Here is a 17,531-nt window from a genome sequence, read left to right as displayed (position 1 = left end):
GGGAGGCTTACATCTGAGGATCATAGTTCACAGCCAGCCCGGGCAGGAAAGTCTGTGACTTATATCTCCGATTAATGCCCAGAAAACTGGAAGTGTAGCTGTGGCTCAAAGTGGAAGAGCACTAACCTGGAGCAAAAGAGCTCAGAGATAGTGGCCAAGCTCTGAGTTCAAGCCCTACCCAACAAAAAATCAAACACAAAAACATCTAAAACAATCTGGCTAAATGTGTGTCAGGAAGGCCTAGAGAACTGAGTTATTCTAAACTCTTGTTTGAGCTAATTCCTGTAGCAAATCAGTCTCTCCTTCTCTTAGTCTCAGAACCGGTACGTCAGAGCCCAGTGGCATAAAGAATCTCCAAGCCGAGAAGACAGCATTTTTCTTTACAAGAGGCTTCAGGAGTCTCTGGAGTTAAGCCAGAGTTTGACTAACATGGAGAAAATGGATTCTCCTCCATGGCAAACAGTAGCTACTGAGAACCTGAGGAAAAGTGGGTCTCTCCAGGTAGAAGTGAAGTCTCCAGTGTTTCTGGAAGGTAAGAGAAGTTACTATTCATTTTCTTTTAACCTCCACATATAGGCAATTGGAAAAATAATTAACTAATTTTTAAGGGATTATACAGCCCTGTACAATACAAAGATTGCTTTATTTGCTCTTAGGTACTGAGTAACTGAGGCAGAGAAGGTGTGACCTTTCCAAAGTCACACAGTAAAAGGACAAGGTAGGATTTAAATCTAAGTGAGTTAATATAGCATCCTCTACTGGCACTTGAAGTTGGGCAAACTGCTGCCCACCAATCACCACAGTCATCAGTGAAGACTCCATTTTACACACTTGATGTTCCACCTCACCTGACTTCTTCTGGAATCTGATCCAAGGGCCTAACTATGAAATCTTTAAGCAGCCACTTCCTGCCTCTAGCATAACACAAAATCCCACCTGAGCAGTGGGAAGGAGCCCAGGGCTTTTTGTCTTGGAGACATGAAATTATAGTCTACTCCTACTATTGATTTTGTAAACTTGCAAAATGTACTTAACCTTTACCTGTTTTTCCTTTTATAAGATTTGAATAATACAGATTTCTTGTATAGGCAACCCAAGGTCATCTATGAGGCCTTTATCACAGTGTACAGCAGTGGTAAGAGTTCAATATATGTGGGGCCAGTCTTATGCAAATTTAAGTAAATTTAATGATCTGTGCTGAGGCAATTGGAGAACTATAGTTTTTCCCAAACTTTATTGTATATCAAATAACTTTGACCTCATTATTTTAAATACATGACTGTGTACCTGTACATAGATTCAGGGAAATGATTTCAAAGTGTAATGCCTGTTGTTATGACATAGATTGATGTACTCTAACATTGCTTGTTGTAAACATGTGGAGTCTGTTTCTCTTTGGATATATTAGTGAGTCATTACTTATACTTTGAGATCACTGTTAAAGTGGGAACAAGAAAAACTAAGTGATTCATCTCTTTGAACCTCATTTCTTCACTTAGAGAATACGGACAATAGCCAGTGATTTTCAGGACTATTGAGGAAACTAGAAGCAATATAGTTACACACAGAGACAGGTGCTCAATAAATGGTACTTAGAAGATTATCAAATAAAATATAATACCATTTTTTTCCTGCCAGTCCTGAGGCTTAAACTCAGGGCATTGAGCACTGTTCTGAGTTCCTTGTTGTTCAAGGCTGGCACTTGAGCCAAAGTTCTACTCCTAGCTTTCTGTTAGTTAATTGGAGGTAAGAGTTTCACAGACTTTCCTGCCAAGGCTGGCTTCAAATCATCATCCTCAGAGCTCAGCCTCCTGAGTAGCTAGCATTACAGGCATGAGCCAACAGCACCCGGTGACTAATTCCTTTTTTTTTTTTTTTTTTTTTTTTATCGTTACTGCCATTGGGAGTGTCACTCAGTAGTACTATGGTATTTGCCTAATATTTGTGAGGACCTGGTTTTGATCCATGGCAACACACACACACACACACACACACACACACACACACACACAGCAAATGTGCATTCTCTATGTGTTTTCATTAAAGCCTTTCTGCTCCCATTGCCCAAAACATTGTCAGAACTTTCTATTTTGGCCTTATTATCCAAACACATATTTTATTAATTTGTCAAACATTACTAGAAATAATTCGTGCCTGTTGTTAGAAAAGAAATTCACCTCACCTCAAAGTACTAATTTGTGGTTATTGATGACACTCAGATATGTGAAGTGTCACTTCTGAAGTTAATTACCAAAGTTAAAGCCAACAAGAAGTGTCCGGATGAATTACTTGACAGCTACAATTCTCAAATACTACAAATTTTGAAGCAAAAACAAAATATTGGAAATACATTTGCAACTGCTTCTTGCAGTGGCAGATGGTTGCCTGGAAGGGAGCAGCATTCATTTACACAAGTTACATCCTGGATCCGCACTCACCATCCATTCAATGTTGTATCTCTCCAGCACCCCACCAGCAGTCAGGCTGCCCAGGGAAAGGCGATTTCCACTCATCCTGAAAGGGAGGGGAGACTGTTTCCTTGCTTCTAATTTGGTTTAGAAAATTTGTGTTCTTTGTATAAGTATTCTACTAAGACACTATATAGTCCTATTTAAGTGTCAGGCACCAGTGGCTCACACCTATAATCCTAGAGCCTGAGATCTAAGGATCATGGTCTGAAGCCAGCCCAGACAAGGAAGTCCATGGGACTCTTATCTCCAATAAACTACCAAAATTCTGAAAGTGGATCTGTGACTCCTTGAGCAAAAGAAGCTTGGGGACAGCACCCAAGCCCTGAGTTCAAGTGTAGAACTCACACACACACACACACACACACACACACACACACACACCTCCATTGCCCTATTTAAGTAACACGTTAAAGTCATATCGTTAAGAAAAGTAAGTGACTCTTTGAACCTAGGGAAGACAATTAAGAAAGCTCTGTTTTTCCTTATTTTCTAGACTTTAACAAAATGAACTTTAAAGAACTCTGCTATAAGAATCCAAAGATGGCTATAGAGATGATAAGTGAGGACTACAAAATATATTGTGAGAAAGTACCGCAAATAGGCAAGTGTTTTTACTCAAGGGTAAATTGGAGGTAATTAGGTTTTCTCAAATCTAAGAATTTTCCCGCTCAAGGGTTCATAAACTGAAAGAGGAACCATATTTTGTTTTCAATGGAGATATGGTCCAAAGTTAATGAATGCCTGCCATTTTCCCCCCTCCTACAAAATTGTTGTAGAGGTGCCATGAAAATGAGAGATGATCATTGAATAATGATTAAGATTGTACTTCCACAGTGACCTAAACAGTGTGTGGATGTCCTGGGTGAGGGGGTCAGGTCCAGATAATTCCATGAGTTGTGAGTCAACAACAGCTGATACTCCAGGCAGCTGAGAGAATAGGTGCTGGTTTGGGTCCTTTTAGGAGGATCTAGGCAGCATCTTGTAGCACTTGCTACAGTCCACAGGCTTTGTACAGGAGCGTGGGCTGCTGTCTTCAAGGCCATGGCTGGCACGTGGGCTGGAGAGATCCCTGCAAATCATTTAAAATACCAGATACTTACCACAAGGGGGTCACTACTTTCACCAAGTCTTCCCTTAGCTATTGTAAGCTTTTAGTTAAATTTCAAGGTCTGTAAAACTTGATCCTGACATGTATGTGTGCATGTACACGAGATTCTTGGTTGCTTCTCAGAATCTCCAAAAAGCTTGCCTGAGTTTCTCAACTTACATAATTGCCAAATGTCTTAAGAATAAAGGCAGCCTAGCAAATTCTTTGGTTCTTTTAAAACACCCATGTCTCTGTGTTTCATTGTGAATGAACCCTGCATGATCTCTACAGCAGCTATGTTGTTCAGAGCCTTTCTGGCTTTTAGCATTCTCTTCTCTGCTGATCTCTGTTATGGTTTTATTTTGTCTTTATTTCTTACAAGCTTATTTATGACTAGTTTTTATTCTTAATCCAATATTTCTAAGTGTTTTGTCTTAAGAAGATGTGTTTGAAGTCTTGTGGCTTTATTCCTTTTATTTCTCTCTTCTTTCTCTTTTTTAAAAAATATATCTAGATTTCCACTGTCTAAATTTCACTTTTTTATCAACTCATTTGCATTTATTTAAATCTAGTATATATTTATGTTACTTTCAATTCTGTGTGTGTGTGTGTGTGTGTGTAAGGAGTATTGACCTTTAAACTCGGAGTCTCACACTGAGTGGGAACTCAGCATTTGCTCTCATGGCTGCTGCTCTACCACTTGAACCATGACACCAACTAACTGTAAATGGAGTCTCGAAGACTTTTGTCTTAGACTAGCTTTGAACCTCAATCCTCATATCTTAGCCTCCTTTATAGAATTAGTGGTGTGAGCCAATGGCACCAGGCTCAACTCTTTCTGAAGGATGATTGGCTCTGAAAGTATCACCAAAGGGCATCAAAATTTCCTCTGCATGTACACTCTATTTAGTGGACATCTTTAAGTACTGACTCTATGACTAGGTCAAGCCTTACTTTCTGGCAGTGATGGTAAATAACACCATCATCGCTCCAGATGAGTTCACAGACCTGAATTTTTCTTCTAACACATTAACCCCAAAGGGTTCTTATAATACTAACATCCATGAGATCCAGTATTTCTTCACAAAGTGGTGTTTTGATATATTTCTTAGAACAATTGTTCTCAGTGGCTTTAGAGAACCAGACACAGACCTGAATCATGTGTGATGTACCAAAATACCACTGCAGTTGAAAGGAGTGTCTTTGGGAAGAAAAAGGTCTTAGCTAGAGCAAGGTGAAGGCAGCTCCTAAAGATGAGGTCAAGGATTTGTAGTTGACAGAATGTTGTATGGCTGCGTATCAGTTGGGAACAGCTGATGGGAGAAGGAATGGAATTTGGGGTTGAGTAATGTAAGAAGAACTGTAATTGTCGTAGTCTCTGAGGAGAGTGGGCTCTGTCCTGCATAGCCTGCACTCCAAGCTGACACAGCCTGACTCTGAGACCAAAGCATCTCATGGCCTGTGCTCAGCATTGGGACATTAGCTTTCCACATGCATTGAGAAAGCCCTTCCTGTTTTGGTTCTTTCTTATTTTCTGCAATGTTACTTATAAAATGTGTTTTTCCAACAACCCTGGGAAATTTTGTGCATTTTTCCCCCTTAGAAATTGAAGTGAAAATTGTCAAGGAACCAAAGGTGATGTCATCATCATACAGGAAATTGTCTGTTGCCAAAAAAGGGGGTGTGAGGAAGCCCTCAGTGCGACCCAGGTAAGATGCAGGCTGTAGCCACAGTAACAATGCCACATGCAACTTTTCCTCTGTGATTAAGTTCCCAGTTCCTTTTTCCATGTATTAGACCTGTATGAATAAGAACGATGTGCATTTTAAATTACTGTTTCTTTTCTCAAATTGGCACTATGCAATATATATCATACAATAACTTTATTTATTTATTTTGTTGTTGGTGGCCTGAGCCACCAGCGCCCAGCTATACAATAACTTTTTTAAACTATTACAAACCCTGCTACAAGTGGCTCATTCCTGCAACCCTAGCAACTTGGGAGGCTAAAAGCAGAAGGATTATGGGTGAAGTGAAGCCTGGGTACAAAAGTTCATGAGACCTTGTCTAAAAATTAATCCGAAAAAAGAAAAAAAAACAGGAATGGAGGTGCATTTCAAATGGTCAATATCAGCTTAGCAAACATGAGGCCTTGAATTCAAACCTCAGTACCTCCAAAAAATGTTTTAACTTATTATGGCCATCATTTTATTCTTATGTATAGACCTACTTCCTTTCATAATATAAACTTAGCATTGTTTATTTAGCCATACCCTTTTCATGGATATGTTTTAATCTTTTTATTGCTATAAATAATACCACAGTGAACACCTTTGTTCATGTTTCCTCACCCACTTGAGATTATTGTTTGTCTTTGTTTTGATTACCTGCTTTTGTAGCAGTTTCCTAAATGCTCCTTGTCCTCATGCCCATGCCCCTTATCAGCCTCTGCTCTGCATAAACCATGTGGCCTTTCTTTTCAAATACCACACCTTTCCTCTTCCTGCCTCACAAGAGCACCTCTACCTGCCATGTTCTCCAAATGCCACTTCTGCTCAGACGTCCCATCCCCGAAACTCCCAGTCCCTAAAGTGTAGACATTCAAAGGAATGCTTTCCACTACTTTTGGTACTCCTGGAAGATGAAAAGACTTCATGTAGGCCAGCCTTTCTCCCTTTCAAATAACTGAAATTCTTCCTTGAATTCCAATTATTCGCTCATTTTGTTGTTTCATTTTGTACTACCCAGTGGCTTCTTCCACATCTGCAGAAAAACCAGTTTTCCAATATAGTGGAAGGTGTGTTTCATGCAAGTCTTCTAAATTGCATATTCCTAAAAAGCATTAAGTACTAGGAAAAGTGTGCAGTCATCTAGTCCAGGCTCAGGACTTAAGATCTCTGTGGTGATCAACAGAGTAGCTCAGGATTAATTGCCACAGGCAAACTTGCTTAAGACTTACTCCAGTCCTAATTCAACATAATGACATTATCAATCATATACTATGACTCAGACATCCAGTAAGTGTTATGGAGCAATGAAAAAAGTAAAAAAAAAAAAAAAAAAAAAAAAAGATGCATTCCTTTTTGCTAATCCAGCATACACCAGAATAAAACACAAAGCTGATCTCACAACGTTTTGAGAGAATGCAAAGAGCAAGGAATTCAGAGTAAGGATCAGGAGAAGTTTAGACCAGCAGAAGAGGCCCTGGACTATTTGGAGGAATTCAATTACAAAGATGTGGAAGCATGTGAGGGGCAAAGTCAAGCCCTCTCCACAAACTGGAGAGATGGCCCAAAGATGAAGATTAATAATGAGATAGAAATGGGGAGGGGGAATGAGGAACGAGGTAACAAACAGTACAAGAAATGTATCCAATGCCTAATGTATGAAACTGTAACCTCTCTGTAATTCAGTTTGATAATAAAAACTTAAAATAAAAAAATGAGATAGAAATGGAACCAAAAAGCACAATACAGTCACTGAAATGGAGTTTCCATTTGTGAACTGGAATCAACAGCATATTATGGTTGGCAGAAGAGTTAATGGGTTTAAGATGGCTCAAAAGATATAGATGACAATAATAGTGAATAAACATAACCAGAACCTCAAAAACCTATAGGATATGGCCAACCACACTGGCATACAAGAAATAATCTCAGAGGTGAAAGGAAGAAGGGGGTCAGAAAATATCTGAATTAATAATGATTTAATAGTTTCCTTTTTGAGCACTGAGATTTTTGTATACAGAACTTCATGCCTGCTATTCAGGTATTCAACCACTTGAGTGACACCTGGCCGTTTTTTGTTTTAATTGTTTTCCAGATAGAGTCTTCATTTTGTTTCTCAGGCACTGATGTCAGACTACAATCCTCCCACCTATACATGCAGCTGGGATTACAGACATGAAGCAGCATGCCCAGCTTGTTTGTTGAGTTGGGATTCTCACTAATTTTTTTCACAGGCTGGCTTCAAACTATGACCTCCCCAACCTCTGCCTCTATGCCCTGCTCTCCACATTTTTTTTAATTAAAACCTTTAATCAAGGCATACAAATAACTTAAACTCCAAGTAGAATAAACCCAAAGAGACCAACACCTACAAACTAATCTACATAATAATAACTGCTGAAAAACAAATGCAAGGAGAAAATCTTTAGTACTGTGAGACAAAAGATTCATATAATAGTAATCAAGTTAACGCTACACTACACCCAAAATAATGGAGACTTAAGATGCTAGGACAGGTGCTGGGAATGTGGCTTATCCACAGAGTGCTTGCGTAGCATGCATGAAGCCCTGGGTTCAATTCCTCAGTACCACATACACAGAAAAAGCTGGAAGTGGCACTGTGGCTCAAGAGGTAGAGTGCTAGCCTCGAGCAAAAAGAAGCTGAGGGACAGTGCACAGACTCTGAGTCTCAAGCCAGGACTGGCAAAAAGAAAGAAAGAAAAAAAGAAAACGATGCTAGGATAATACATTGTAACTAAACTCAGTGGAAGTAAATAGTAGTGACTGGGGTGGAAATCAATAAAATAAAGTGGAAAAACAGAAAATTCAGATGAACAGTTAGTTTTATATGTACTGGCCAAAGAGAAAAAAAATCACATGACCCAGAACCTGGAAATTTGGATTATAAGAAAGGATTCTGTAGAAATTAATAAAAAAACATAAGAGGCTGGGTATCAGTTCCTCACGCTTATAATCCTAGCTACTTAGAAGGCTGAGATCTGAGGACTATAGTTCAAAGCCATCCTGGGCAGGAAGTCCATGAGACTCTGATTTCCATTTACAGAAGTGGCACTGTGACTCAAGTGCTCAGGGCTAGCACCCAGGCCTAGAGTTCAAACTCCAGAACTAGCAAAAACAAACAATCAAACAAACAAACAAATAAATAAATCATAAGAAAATTGAAGGAATGAATTAGAAAACTCAGATGCAATAAACTTCTGCAGTTACCCAAATTACTGAAAAAGATTCAAGAAGTTGAAAATGTAAATGAATGTACAGCCACATTAAAAAATTGTGTTAATACTGAGTGGTTTTATGCTCAACCAATTAAAAGTGATATTTTTAGTTATTTAAAATTCTCCATACAACAACCAGACACTGGTGGCTTATGCCTGTAATCCTAGATACTCAGAAGACTGAGATCTGAGAATCAAGGTTTGAAGCCAGCCCAGGCAGGATAGTGTGTGATGCTCTTTTCCCCAATTAAGCAAAAAGAGCCAGAAGTGAGGCTGTGGCGTAAGAGGTGGAGTACCAGCCATGAGTAAAAATGCCAAAGGACAATGCACAGGCCCTGAGTGTCTAGTACCTACACACACACACACACACACACACACACACACATTTCCACATACAAAGTCCAGATGACTTCACTGAAGAATTCTTTGAAATATTTGAAGGAAAAATAATATAAATATTCCATGAGCCCTTTGAAGAAATAGAGGAAGAAGAAACACTTGCCAACTTATTCTGTGAAGACAGTATTATCCCAATTCCAAAACCAAAGACATCAGAATAGTCATGACCTAATAACTTCTATTGATCTAGGAATAAAAGTACTTCACAAAGTATTAGCAAACCAAATCCATGCACATGTAAACAATATTAGCCAGTCACAGTGGGTATATGTCTGTAATCTCCATTACTTGGAAGGTGGAAATTGGAAGGATTTAAGTGAACCTAGACAAAAAAGTTATTGAGACTCCCATCTCAACTGAGGCAAGCAAGGTAGTGCGTATCTGTAATCCCAGCTATGCAGGATACAAATATAGGACGATTGTGCTCTGAAGCCAGCCATGGGGAAAAACACAAGACTATCTGAAAAAGAATCCAAGCAAAAACTGAAAAAGCAGTAGGGTGTGGCTCCAGAACCCAAATACTATAAAAATTAATTTTTAAAAATTAGCATATATCATAACTGAATGGAATTGATTTAATAAATACAAAGCTAGATGAACATCCAAAAATCAATTAAAATAATGTAATATATTAACAAAGTGAGAAAACTCAATCAACATAGAAAAGACCTGTTGCAATATCGAAAATCTATTTATGACTTTTTCTTTTAACTCTTGGGCTGGAAGCATGGCCAAACAACAGAGATTCTGTCTAGCACGTGCAAGATCTTGAGTTCAAGTCCCAGTGCCAACAAAGAAAAATGTCTCAACAAAGTAGAATAAAAAAGAACTATCTTGTCCTGTTAGAAACCTATGGCTAGAATAGAAGACCCAGAAGTGAATCCACAAACCTATGGCCACCTAATATTTGATAAGGGAGCCAAAAACACAAGATGGAAGAAAGACAAATAGTGCTAGCAGAACTGGTTATACATGCAGAAAACTGAAGCTAGATTCTTATATATCACCCTGCACCAGAATCAACTACAAATGGATCAAAGACTTCATTTAAGGCCAGATATCATGCAAACATTGTAGGAATGGATAGCAGAAACACTAGGCATGCATCAAAACTTCCTAAGTAAAGATTCAGAGTCATAATAAATCAAAGAAAGACTGTATAAATGGGATTGTATCAAACTGAAGAGTTTCTGCAGGGCAAAGGACATAGCTAGCAAGGTAAACAGAAAGCTCATAGAATGGGAGAAGACTTTTGTAAGCTATGCATCAGACAAGGCCTCATATCTAAAATATACTTAGAGATAAAAAAAATTAACCCCCACAAAAAAATTAATAAATGGGCTAAAGATTTAAAGAGAAACTTCTTTGACAAAGAAATAAGAATGGTCAATAGCTACATGAGGAAATGTCCAACATCTGTGGCCATAACAGAAGTGCAAATCAAAACAACATTGAGGGCTGGGAATATGGCCTAGTGGCAAGAGTGCTTGCCTCCTACACATGAAGCTCTCGGTTCGATTCCCCAGCACCACATATATGGAAAACGGCCAGAAGGGGCACTGTGGCTCAGGTGGCAGAGTGCTAGCCTTGAGCAAAAAGAAGTCAAGGACAGTGCTCAGGCTCTGAGTTCAAGTTCCAGTACTGTCAAAAAACAAAAAGGTGGCCTTGAGCGGGAAGAAGCCAGGGAAGGTGCTCAGGCCCTGAGTCCAAGGCTCAGGACTGGCCAAAAAAAAAAAACAACAAACACAAAAAAACATTGAGCTTCTACCTCACTCCTGTTAGAATGGCTATTATCTAGAACACAAATAATAACAGATGCTGTTGGGAATATGACCAAAAGAGAATGCTACTACACTGTTGTGGGAATGTAAACTTGTTCAACCACTCTGTTAATCAATTGAGATTCTTCAAAAGACTAAACATAGAACTTCCCTATGGGCATTTATCCAAATGACCATAAACCAGGCCACACTAAAGCTACCAGCACAACCATGTTCATTGAAGTGTTGTTTATGATAGCCAAGATATGGAGTCAACACAGTAGGTGAATGGATTAAGAAAATGTGGTTTATATAAACAATGGAAGGAGCTGGGAATGTGGCCTAATGGCAAGAGTGCTTGCCTTGTATACGTGAAGCTCTGGGTTCAATTCCTCAGCACCACATATATAGAAAAGGCCAGAAGTGGCACTGTGGCTCAAGTGGCAGAGTGCTAGCCTTGAGCAAAAAGAAGTCAAGGACAGTGCTCAGGCTCTGAGTTCAAGTTCCAGGACTGTCAAAAAAAAAGACTTTGTAAGCTATAAACAATGGAATTCTATGCTTCCATCAGGAAGAATGATATTGTTCCCTTCATAAGTAAATGCAAAGACTTGCAAAACAAGCAAGGTAAGCAAGACTTAAAGTTTCCCTCATATGTAGTAATCAGAATGTGCTTATAAATCTAAAGTAAACATAATGGATGGCAAAAGATTAAAAAATTATACATGGACATGATAAATTTAAACAGGACTCTAAATATTCACACAGTGAGACCAAAGGAGGTATTCTTAGGAGATGATCACAAAGGATCAATAGCTATGTGCATATGATCTTATAAAATTATGTTTATCAAAATAAACTCCAAGAAATAGAAACAAGAGGTTTTTTATTTTACTTTTTGTGTTTTTTTTGTTTTGTTTTTCCCTTTTGCTGCTGGTTTTGATTTCTCTAGTTTTTTTCTTGTATGTAAGTTTATCTGTTTGGGGGAGGGGGAGGTGGAACACAGAAATAGGGAGACAAAGGGTGGACTAATTCAGCAGTGATACTAGATACTATTTTGAAAATGAATTATACAACTTGGGGGAGGGTTCAGGAGGGAAACATTGGGAACAAATGAAGGATGGGGTAACACTATTCAAAAAGAAATGTACAGGGAGCTGGGGACATGGCCTAGTGGCAAGAGTGCCTGCCTCACATACATGAGGCCCTGGGTTCAATTCCCCAGCACCACATATACAGAAAATGGCCAGAAGTGGTACTGTGGCTCAAGTGGCAGAGTGCTAGCCTTGAGCAAAAAAAAGAAGCCAGGGACAGTGCTCAGGCCCTGAGTCCAAGCCCCAGGACTGGCAAAAAAAAAAAAGAAAGAAAGAAAAAGAAATGTACAGCAGTATGAAGGTTCCTCAAAAGGCTAAACATATAGCTCCCCTATGATCCAGCAGCCCCACTTTTGGGCATCTACTGAAAGATTACAAGCAAGACCACACTAAAGCCATCAGCACAATTATGGTCATCACAGCGCAATTTGTCATGGCTAAAATATGGAACCAATCCAGATGCCCCTCAGTCGATGAACTGATCAAGAAAATGTGGTACATATACACAATGGCGTTCTATGCATCTATCAGAAGGAATGACATTGCCCCAGACGTAAGAAAATGGAAAGACTTGGAAAAAAAATCATACTAACTGAGTGAGCCAGACCCAAAGAAATGTGGACTCTATGGTTTCTCTTATGGGGAATAATTAGTACACGTCTAAGATAATCCTAGCAGAAGATCACAATAGCTCAATAGCTATGTCTATATGAACACATAAGATGATGCTAAGAGACATGAACTCCAAGTTATAGAAACAAGTGGTTTATCATTGTTGTTATTTTCAACATACCATGTAAAATTATTCCTTTTTCTTTTTTGTCTTTCTTCCCCATAGCTTTACCCCTGATATCACTGTAACTGATTTTAGTACCCTGGATATTGGAACTAGGGATTGGAAGGGGAATATCAAAGTGGAGAGACAAAGGATAAAAGACAAACCAATGCAATAGCAATACTTACAAAGTTATATGCTGTAAAGCAACTGTACAATTCATGGCTGGGGATGGAAATGGGGAGGGAGTAAGGTGCATGGGGGGATGAGGGAGGAGGTAAGTTGGATAAGAAATGTACACACTGCCTACGTATGAAACTGTAACTGTTCTGTACAGCACTTTGACAATAAATAAATAAATATTTTTTTAAAAATAAAAAAGAAATGTACTCATTACTTGACCTAGATAACTGTAACCCCTCTGTACATCACCTTGACAATAAAAATAAAATAAAGCCCTATGGCTACTATGCATAAGAAGAAAGAACAAATGGCTCAGCATGTAGAGAACTTGAAATATAACCTGACATAAAGGTCATATTCCTAGAGAAATTGGAATTTGCAAGTGAATCTAATGGAAACTAGAGTTACTGTTTCGTCATAATCAATGAAAATCAAAACCACAGAAAAAGCACAAATAACCCAGGAAAAACCATAAAGCCAAGGGAAATTTGCATATGAAACATTTGAATTAACTTTATTTGAGGAGCAATAGAAGAAGAAATCAGCAAATGGAATTTAGGAATATGGATCCATTACTGATAGTCATATTCTACCTCACAGAAATGACTGTGCCATTTGGGAGTTGTTTTGAACCTATAATGAAAGAATATTTCCTCTGGAAAAACAAATGGCTACTTTAAAATGTCTCCCCTCTTCTTCCAATGGAGTTGTTGAATGATTTTTCTGATCTTAGGAAAGATAGGTCAAAGTTCAAGTTTGTCTCCAAGAGAATAGACAACTCTTCCACCAGGCTCTTCTCACATGGGTAAAAACTGCAGCCCCATTTTCTAATCAGAACAGAATTTAGGTTCAACACCTTTTTTCTCCACTGATAACACTCTTATTTTCTAGAAACTTTACAGACATCCTCCTAAACCAACAGCACTTGGATTTCTTCAGAGACTTTCTCAAGGATCGGAAGGCTGAAGCCCCACTGCAATTCTTGATAGCGGTACAGAAGATCACTTCGGAGACGAATGAAAAGGCTTACAAGGCTGCACTGGACAATTTAACCAGGACTTTCTTCCATAGCAATGTCCCTGCTGGTAATCATTTTCCCCTTCCATGTCCAATCTCCTTCCCCCTTAGATTTGAGGCTTATTATCTGGAAAACAGCTGGGCTCCCAGGGGCTCCCAGATTGAGCAGAATGTGGCAGTGGCCACAAGGGGGCAGTATTGAGACAAGTCTCCAGTTGTGAAACCGAAACAAAAAACCCAAAGTAGCAAAAATGTACAAGATACAGCCACACATATGCTCCCATTTCATTTCATCCTGACAGTACAATTCAATAAAATCTCTGCAAGCTAGGGATAAAGAGCTCTATTTCCTACGTTATTTTTATTATTTCTTTTGTGCTGGTACTAGAACATAAACTCAGGACCTGAGCACTGTTCCTTAGCTTTTTCATTCAAGGTGGGTGGCTCTACCACTTGAGCCACAGCTCCACTTCTTGCGATTTTTGTGATTAATTGAAGATAAAATGCTCACAGACTTTCCTGCCCAAGCTGGCTTCAAACCAAGATCCTCAGATCCTAGCTGAATAGCTAGTATTATAGGCATGAGCCATATGACTATCAAATCAAGCAAGCTACAATTAGACGCACAAAATTATAGTCATGAGCACTAGGCCTAGATCAGCAAATCTTCATTTCTACAAAATAATTATTATATCTCCCCGTGTCAAGTTCTGTATATTTATTTTCCACACATTCCAAATGTACAGAAGAGAAAGAAGATGCCCTGTCCTTCTCCTTTGTTTGTTCTTCAAATCTCACGAAAGAAAGTGCCACTGTTGCTGGGAATATGGCCTAGTATAAAGTGCTCACTTTGTATACATGAAGCCCTGGGTTCAACTCTTCAGCACCACATATATAGAAAAAAGACGGAAGTGGCACTGTGGCTCAAGAGGTAGAATGTTATCCTTGAGCAAAAAGAAGCCAGGGACAGTGCTCAGGCCCTGAGTCCATGCCCCAGGACTGGCAACAAAAACAAAATAAATTTAAAAAAATAGAAAGTGCCACTATGAACGACCTGAGAACCATGATGTCTTTAGTATGTGTATTTGTTACTTTGAGTTCTCTTTTTGTCCCAGAAATTTAGTTTTAATTCTTTACTCTTATCTTCCTAAATCAAAAGTTTCATACCAAGGACAGAAAATAATCCTCTGTAACTTTGTTTTCCCCTAAACTCTCATCTTTGCCAACTGGAATGGAGTTAACATTTTTAGATACAAAGGTACTTGCATGTAACATTCCAAGTACACTCTGAAGATTTTTCTAATTGTGGGTGGCACAGAGTGGGACTATAGTGAGCACAGAATTCGGGGAGGTGAGAAGGACCCCTTCCTCAGCATTGGAGACCAGGGCAGTGCCTCCCTTCCTCTCCTCTCCCCACCGCCTCCTCTATCTTGCATTTCCAGAGGAATTACTGCAGTGCAATGCCCCTATAGTGAAGGAAATCATGCAAATGCAAAATATCACCACCACGACCTTGTTAATGCTCCAGACCTATGTGATGAAATCTCTGGAAGAAAGGTGGTGAGTACACCGGGGAAGGCAGTTATTTCTTCTGGATAAAGATCTCTCATCAAAGGTCTTCTGACCCAATTCTCATTGCCAGATATCTACTCCAACAGGAAAAGCACAATTGTCCTTCCTGCCTGCAGGACACACACACACACACACACACACACACACACACACACATCTGCCCCATTGCCATCACAGTGTTGGTCAGAAAAGACAGGCTCACATTTGTAAAACATTAAAATGGTCACAGGAATACCTTGGAAACCCCATGTTGTTGGGCTCTGACGATCATGGTTCAAAACCATCATGGGCAGGAAAATCTTTGAGACTCTTATCTCCAATTAGCCACCAAAAGCCAGAAGTAAAACTGTAGGTCAAATGGTAGAGCACTAGTCAAGCACAAACACTCATGAATAGCACCCAAACCCTGAGTTCAAACCTCGGCACAGAGACAAACACAGAAAAGAGTACTTTTGAGTCTTACCATTTTTCCCTGCTCACAGAAGCTACCTCCAAAAGCTGAGGGAAAGTTTACTATTGGCTATTATATGTGCCAAGTTCTTTCCTTCTTTGCTATACTTAAAAAACATTATTATTATTATTACATATTAATTGTACTAAGGTGTTTTATTATGCTTTTACAATATGTATATGTACTTTGACCAAATTCATGAAACCTTTTATTCCTCTTTCATGGCTACCTTTCCTCTCTTCCCCTACTTTTTGACAACCTTAAGTTAGTTTCATTGTGCTATTTTCATTTATATATATGCATATCAATATATTTCTGAATATTCACATCCAACACTATCTCCTCCTCAGAATATTACTTCTCTCACCATAAAGACAGTCCCTGTTTTACAATTATTCCATATTTGGGAAGTGGATCTAGATTCTACATATTAGTAAAAATGTAATCATTTGTTTTTCTGAGCTTGGCTTATCTCACTTAACATGATAATCTCTGGTTCTGTCCATTTTGCTACCAATGGCAACTTTATTCTTCTTTGTGGCCGAATACCTGTATATATGGACGATGTTTTCTTCATCCAGTCATTGATTAGTGGGCACGTCTACAAGAGTCCTTTGATGGTCTTGATCCTTCTTCTGTCAGGTTTATAGAATACCAGCAGCTGTTCCCGGTTCGTGCTATTCCAGACTTAGAACCAGCAATACCAACTTTCCCTAGAAAGCCCTCGAAGACAGCTTTGAATCTACAGAAATCCCAAGTAAGTGAAGAAGAACTTGAAAATGGGTACCTGTGGCTCACACCTGTAATCCTAGCTACTTGGGAGGCTGAGATCTGAGGATGGTTCAAAGCCAGCCTGAACATGAAAGTCAGTGAGACTCTTATCTCCATTAACCACCAGAAAACCAGAAGTGGTGCTGCAGCTCAAAGTGATGTGGTAGAGTGCTATCCTTGAGCAGAAGAAGGTCAGGGACAGTGCCTAGGCCCTGAGTTCAAGCCCCAGGATTAGAAAAAAAAATTAAGTCCAGTGCTACCTGACTGCAAAGATCCTGCCAAACTATCTCTAAACATGGTAGAGAAATCCATTTATCCATACTTTAGGAAAGGAGCTACTTCCTCCTATGTCCTCTGTATAGGAGCAGACTCTGTGAGGGCCCCATGAATGGCCACCCAGGAAGTTTAAAAGAATAGTGGGATAGCTGGGCATGGGGGTGAATGCCTGGGACAGCTGGGCATGGGGGTGAATGCCTGGAGTCCCAGCGATGTGAGAGTACAAGTGGGAAGGTCACAGCCTCAGGAAGGCCTAGGCAAAGACATGAGACTCTCTCTGAAAAATAACTAAAGCAAAATACACAAACAAAAAAAAGAAAAGAATAATGTCCACAGAGTTGGGGTGCTTGGTTTAATTCCAAAAATTCCAGTTGCTCTTAGTTAAACTCAAAGGAAACCAATATGTACTTAAAGCACCTCATTGCCCAACACTACACTTGAGTTTACATCACTTATATAACCCTCCCCCAGACCCCGCCAGGACTGGGGCTTGAACTCAGGGCCTGTGTGCTGTCCCTTAGTATTTTTCGCTCAGAGCTGGAGCTCTACCACTTAAGCCACAGTTCTACTTTTAGCTTTTCAGTGGTTAATTGGCCATAAAAAAAAAATCTCATAAACTTTCCTGCCTGGGCTAGCTTTGAACCTCAATCTTCAGATCTCAGACACTGTGTCAAGTAAACTGACACAAATGACACGATTATCAAGAAACTGGTTC

General features: G+C 39.3%; 1 protein-coding gene across 1 annotated transcript in view; it reads left to right on the top strand.

Annotated features, from left to right (window-relative positions):
• The window catches only part of Rgsl1 (regulator of G protein signaling like 1), a 110,975-nt gene that overhangs the window by 66,411 nt on the left and 27,033 nt on the right, over positions 1–17,531 (top strand). Inside the window, exons 9-14 of the mRNA XM_048358176.1 lie at positions 313–532; positions 2,965–3,072; positions 5,162–5,267; positions 13,621–13,814; positions 15,189–15,306; positions 16,412–16,526. Of these exons, the coding sequence (XP_048214133.1) occupies positions 313–532; positions 2,965–3,072; positions 5,162–5,267; positions 13,621–13,814; positions 15,189–15,306; positions 16,412–16,526 (861 nt within the window). The remainder of the gene's footprint in view (positions 1–312; positions 533–2,964; positions 3,073–5,161; positions 5,268–13,620; positions 13,815–15,188; positions 15,307–16,411; positions 16,527–17,531) is intronic.

Source organism: Perognathus longimembris, chromosome 11 (genome assembly GCF_023159225.1).
Source record: "Perognathus longimembris pacificus isolate PPM17 chromosome 11, ASM2315922v1, whole genome shotgun sequence".
Lineage (NCBI taxonomy): Eukaryota > Metazoa > Chordata > Mammalia > Rodentia > Heteromyidae > Perognathus > Perognathus longimembris.
Note: the sequence above shows the minus strand (reverse complement) of the source record. Positions and strands in the feature narration are given on the sequence as shown.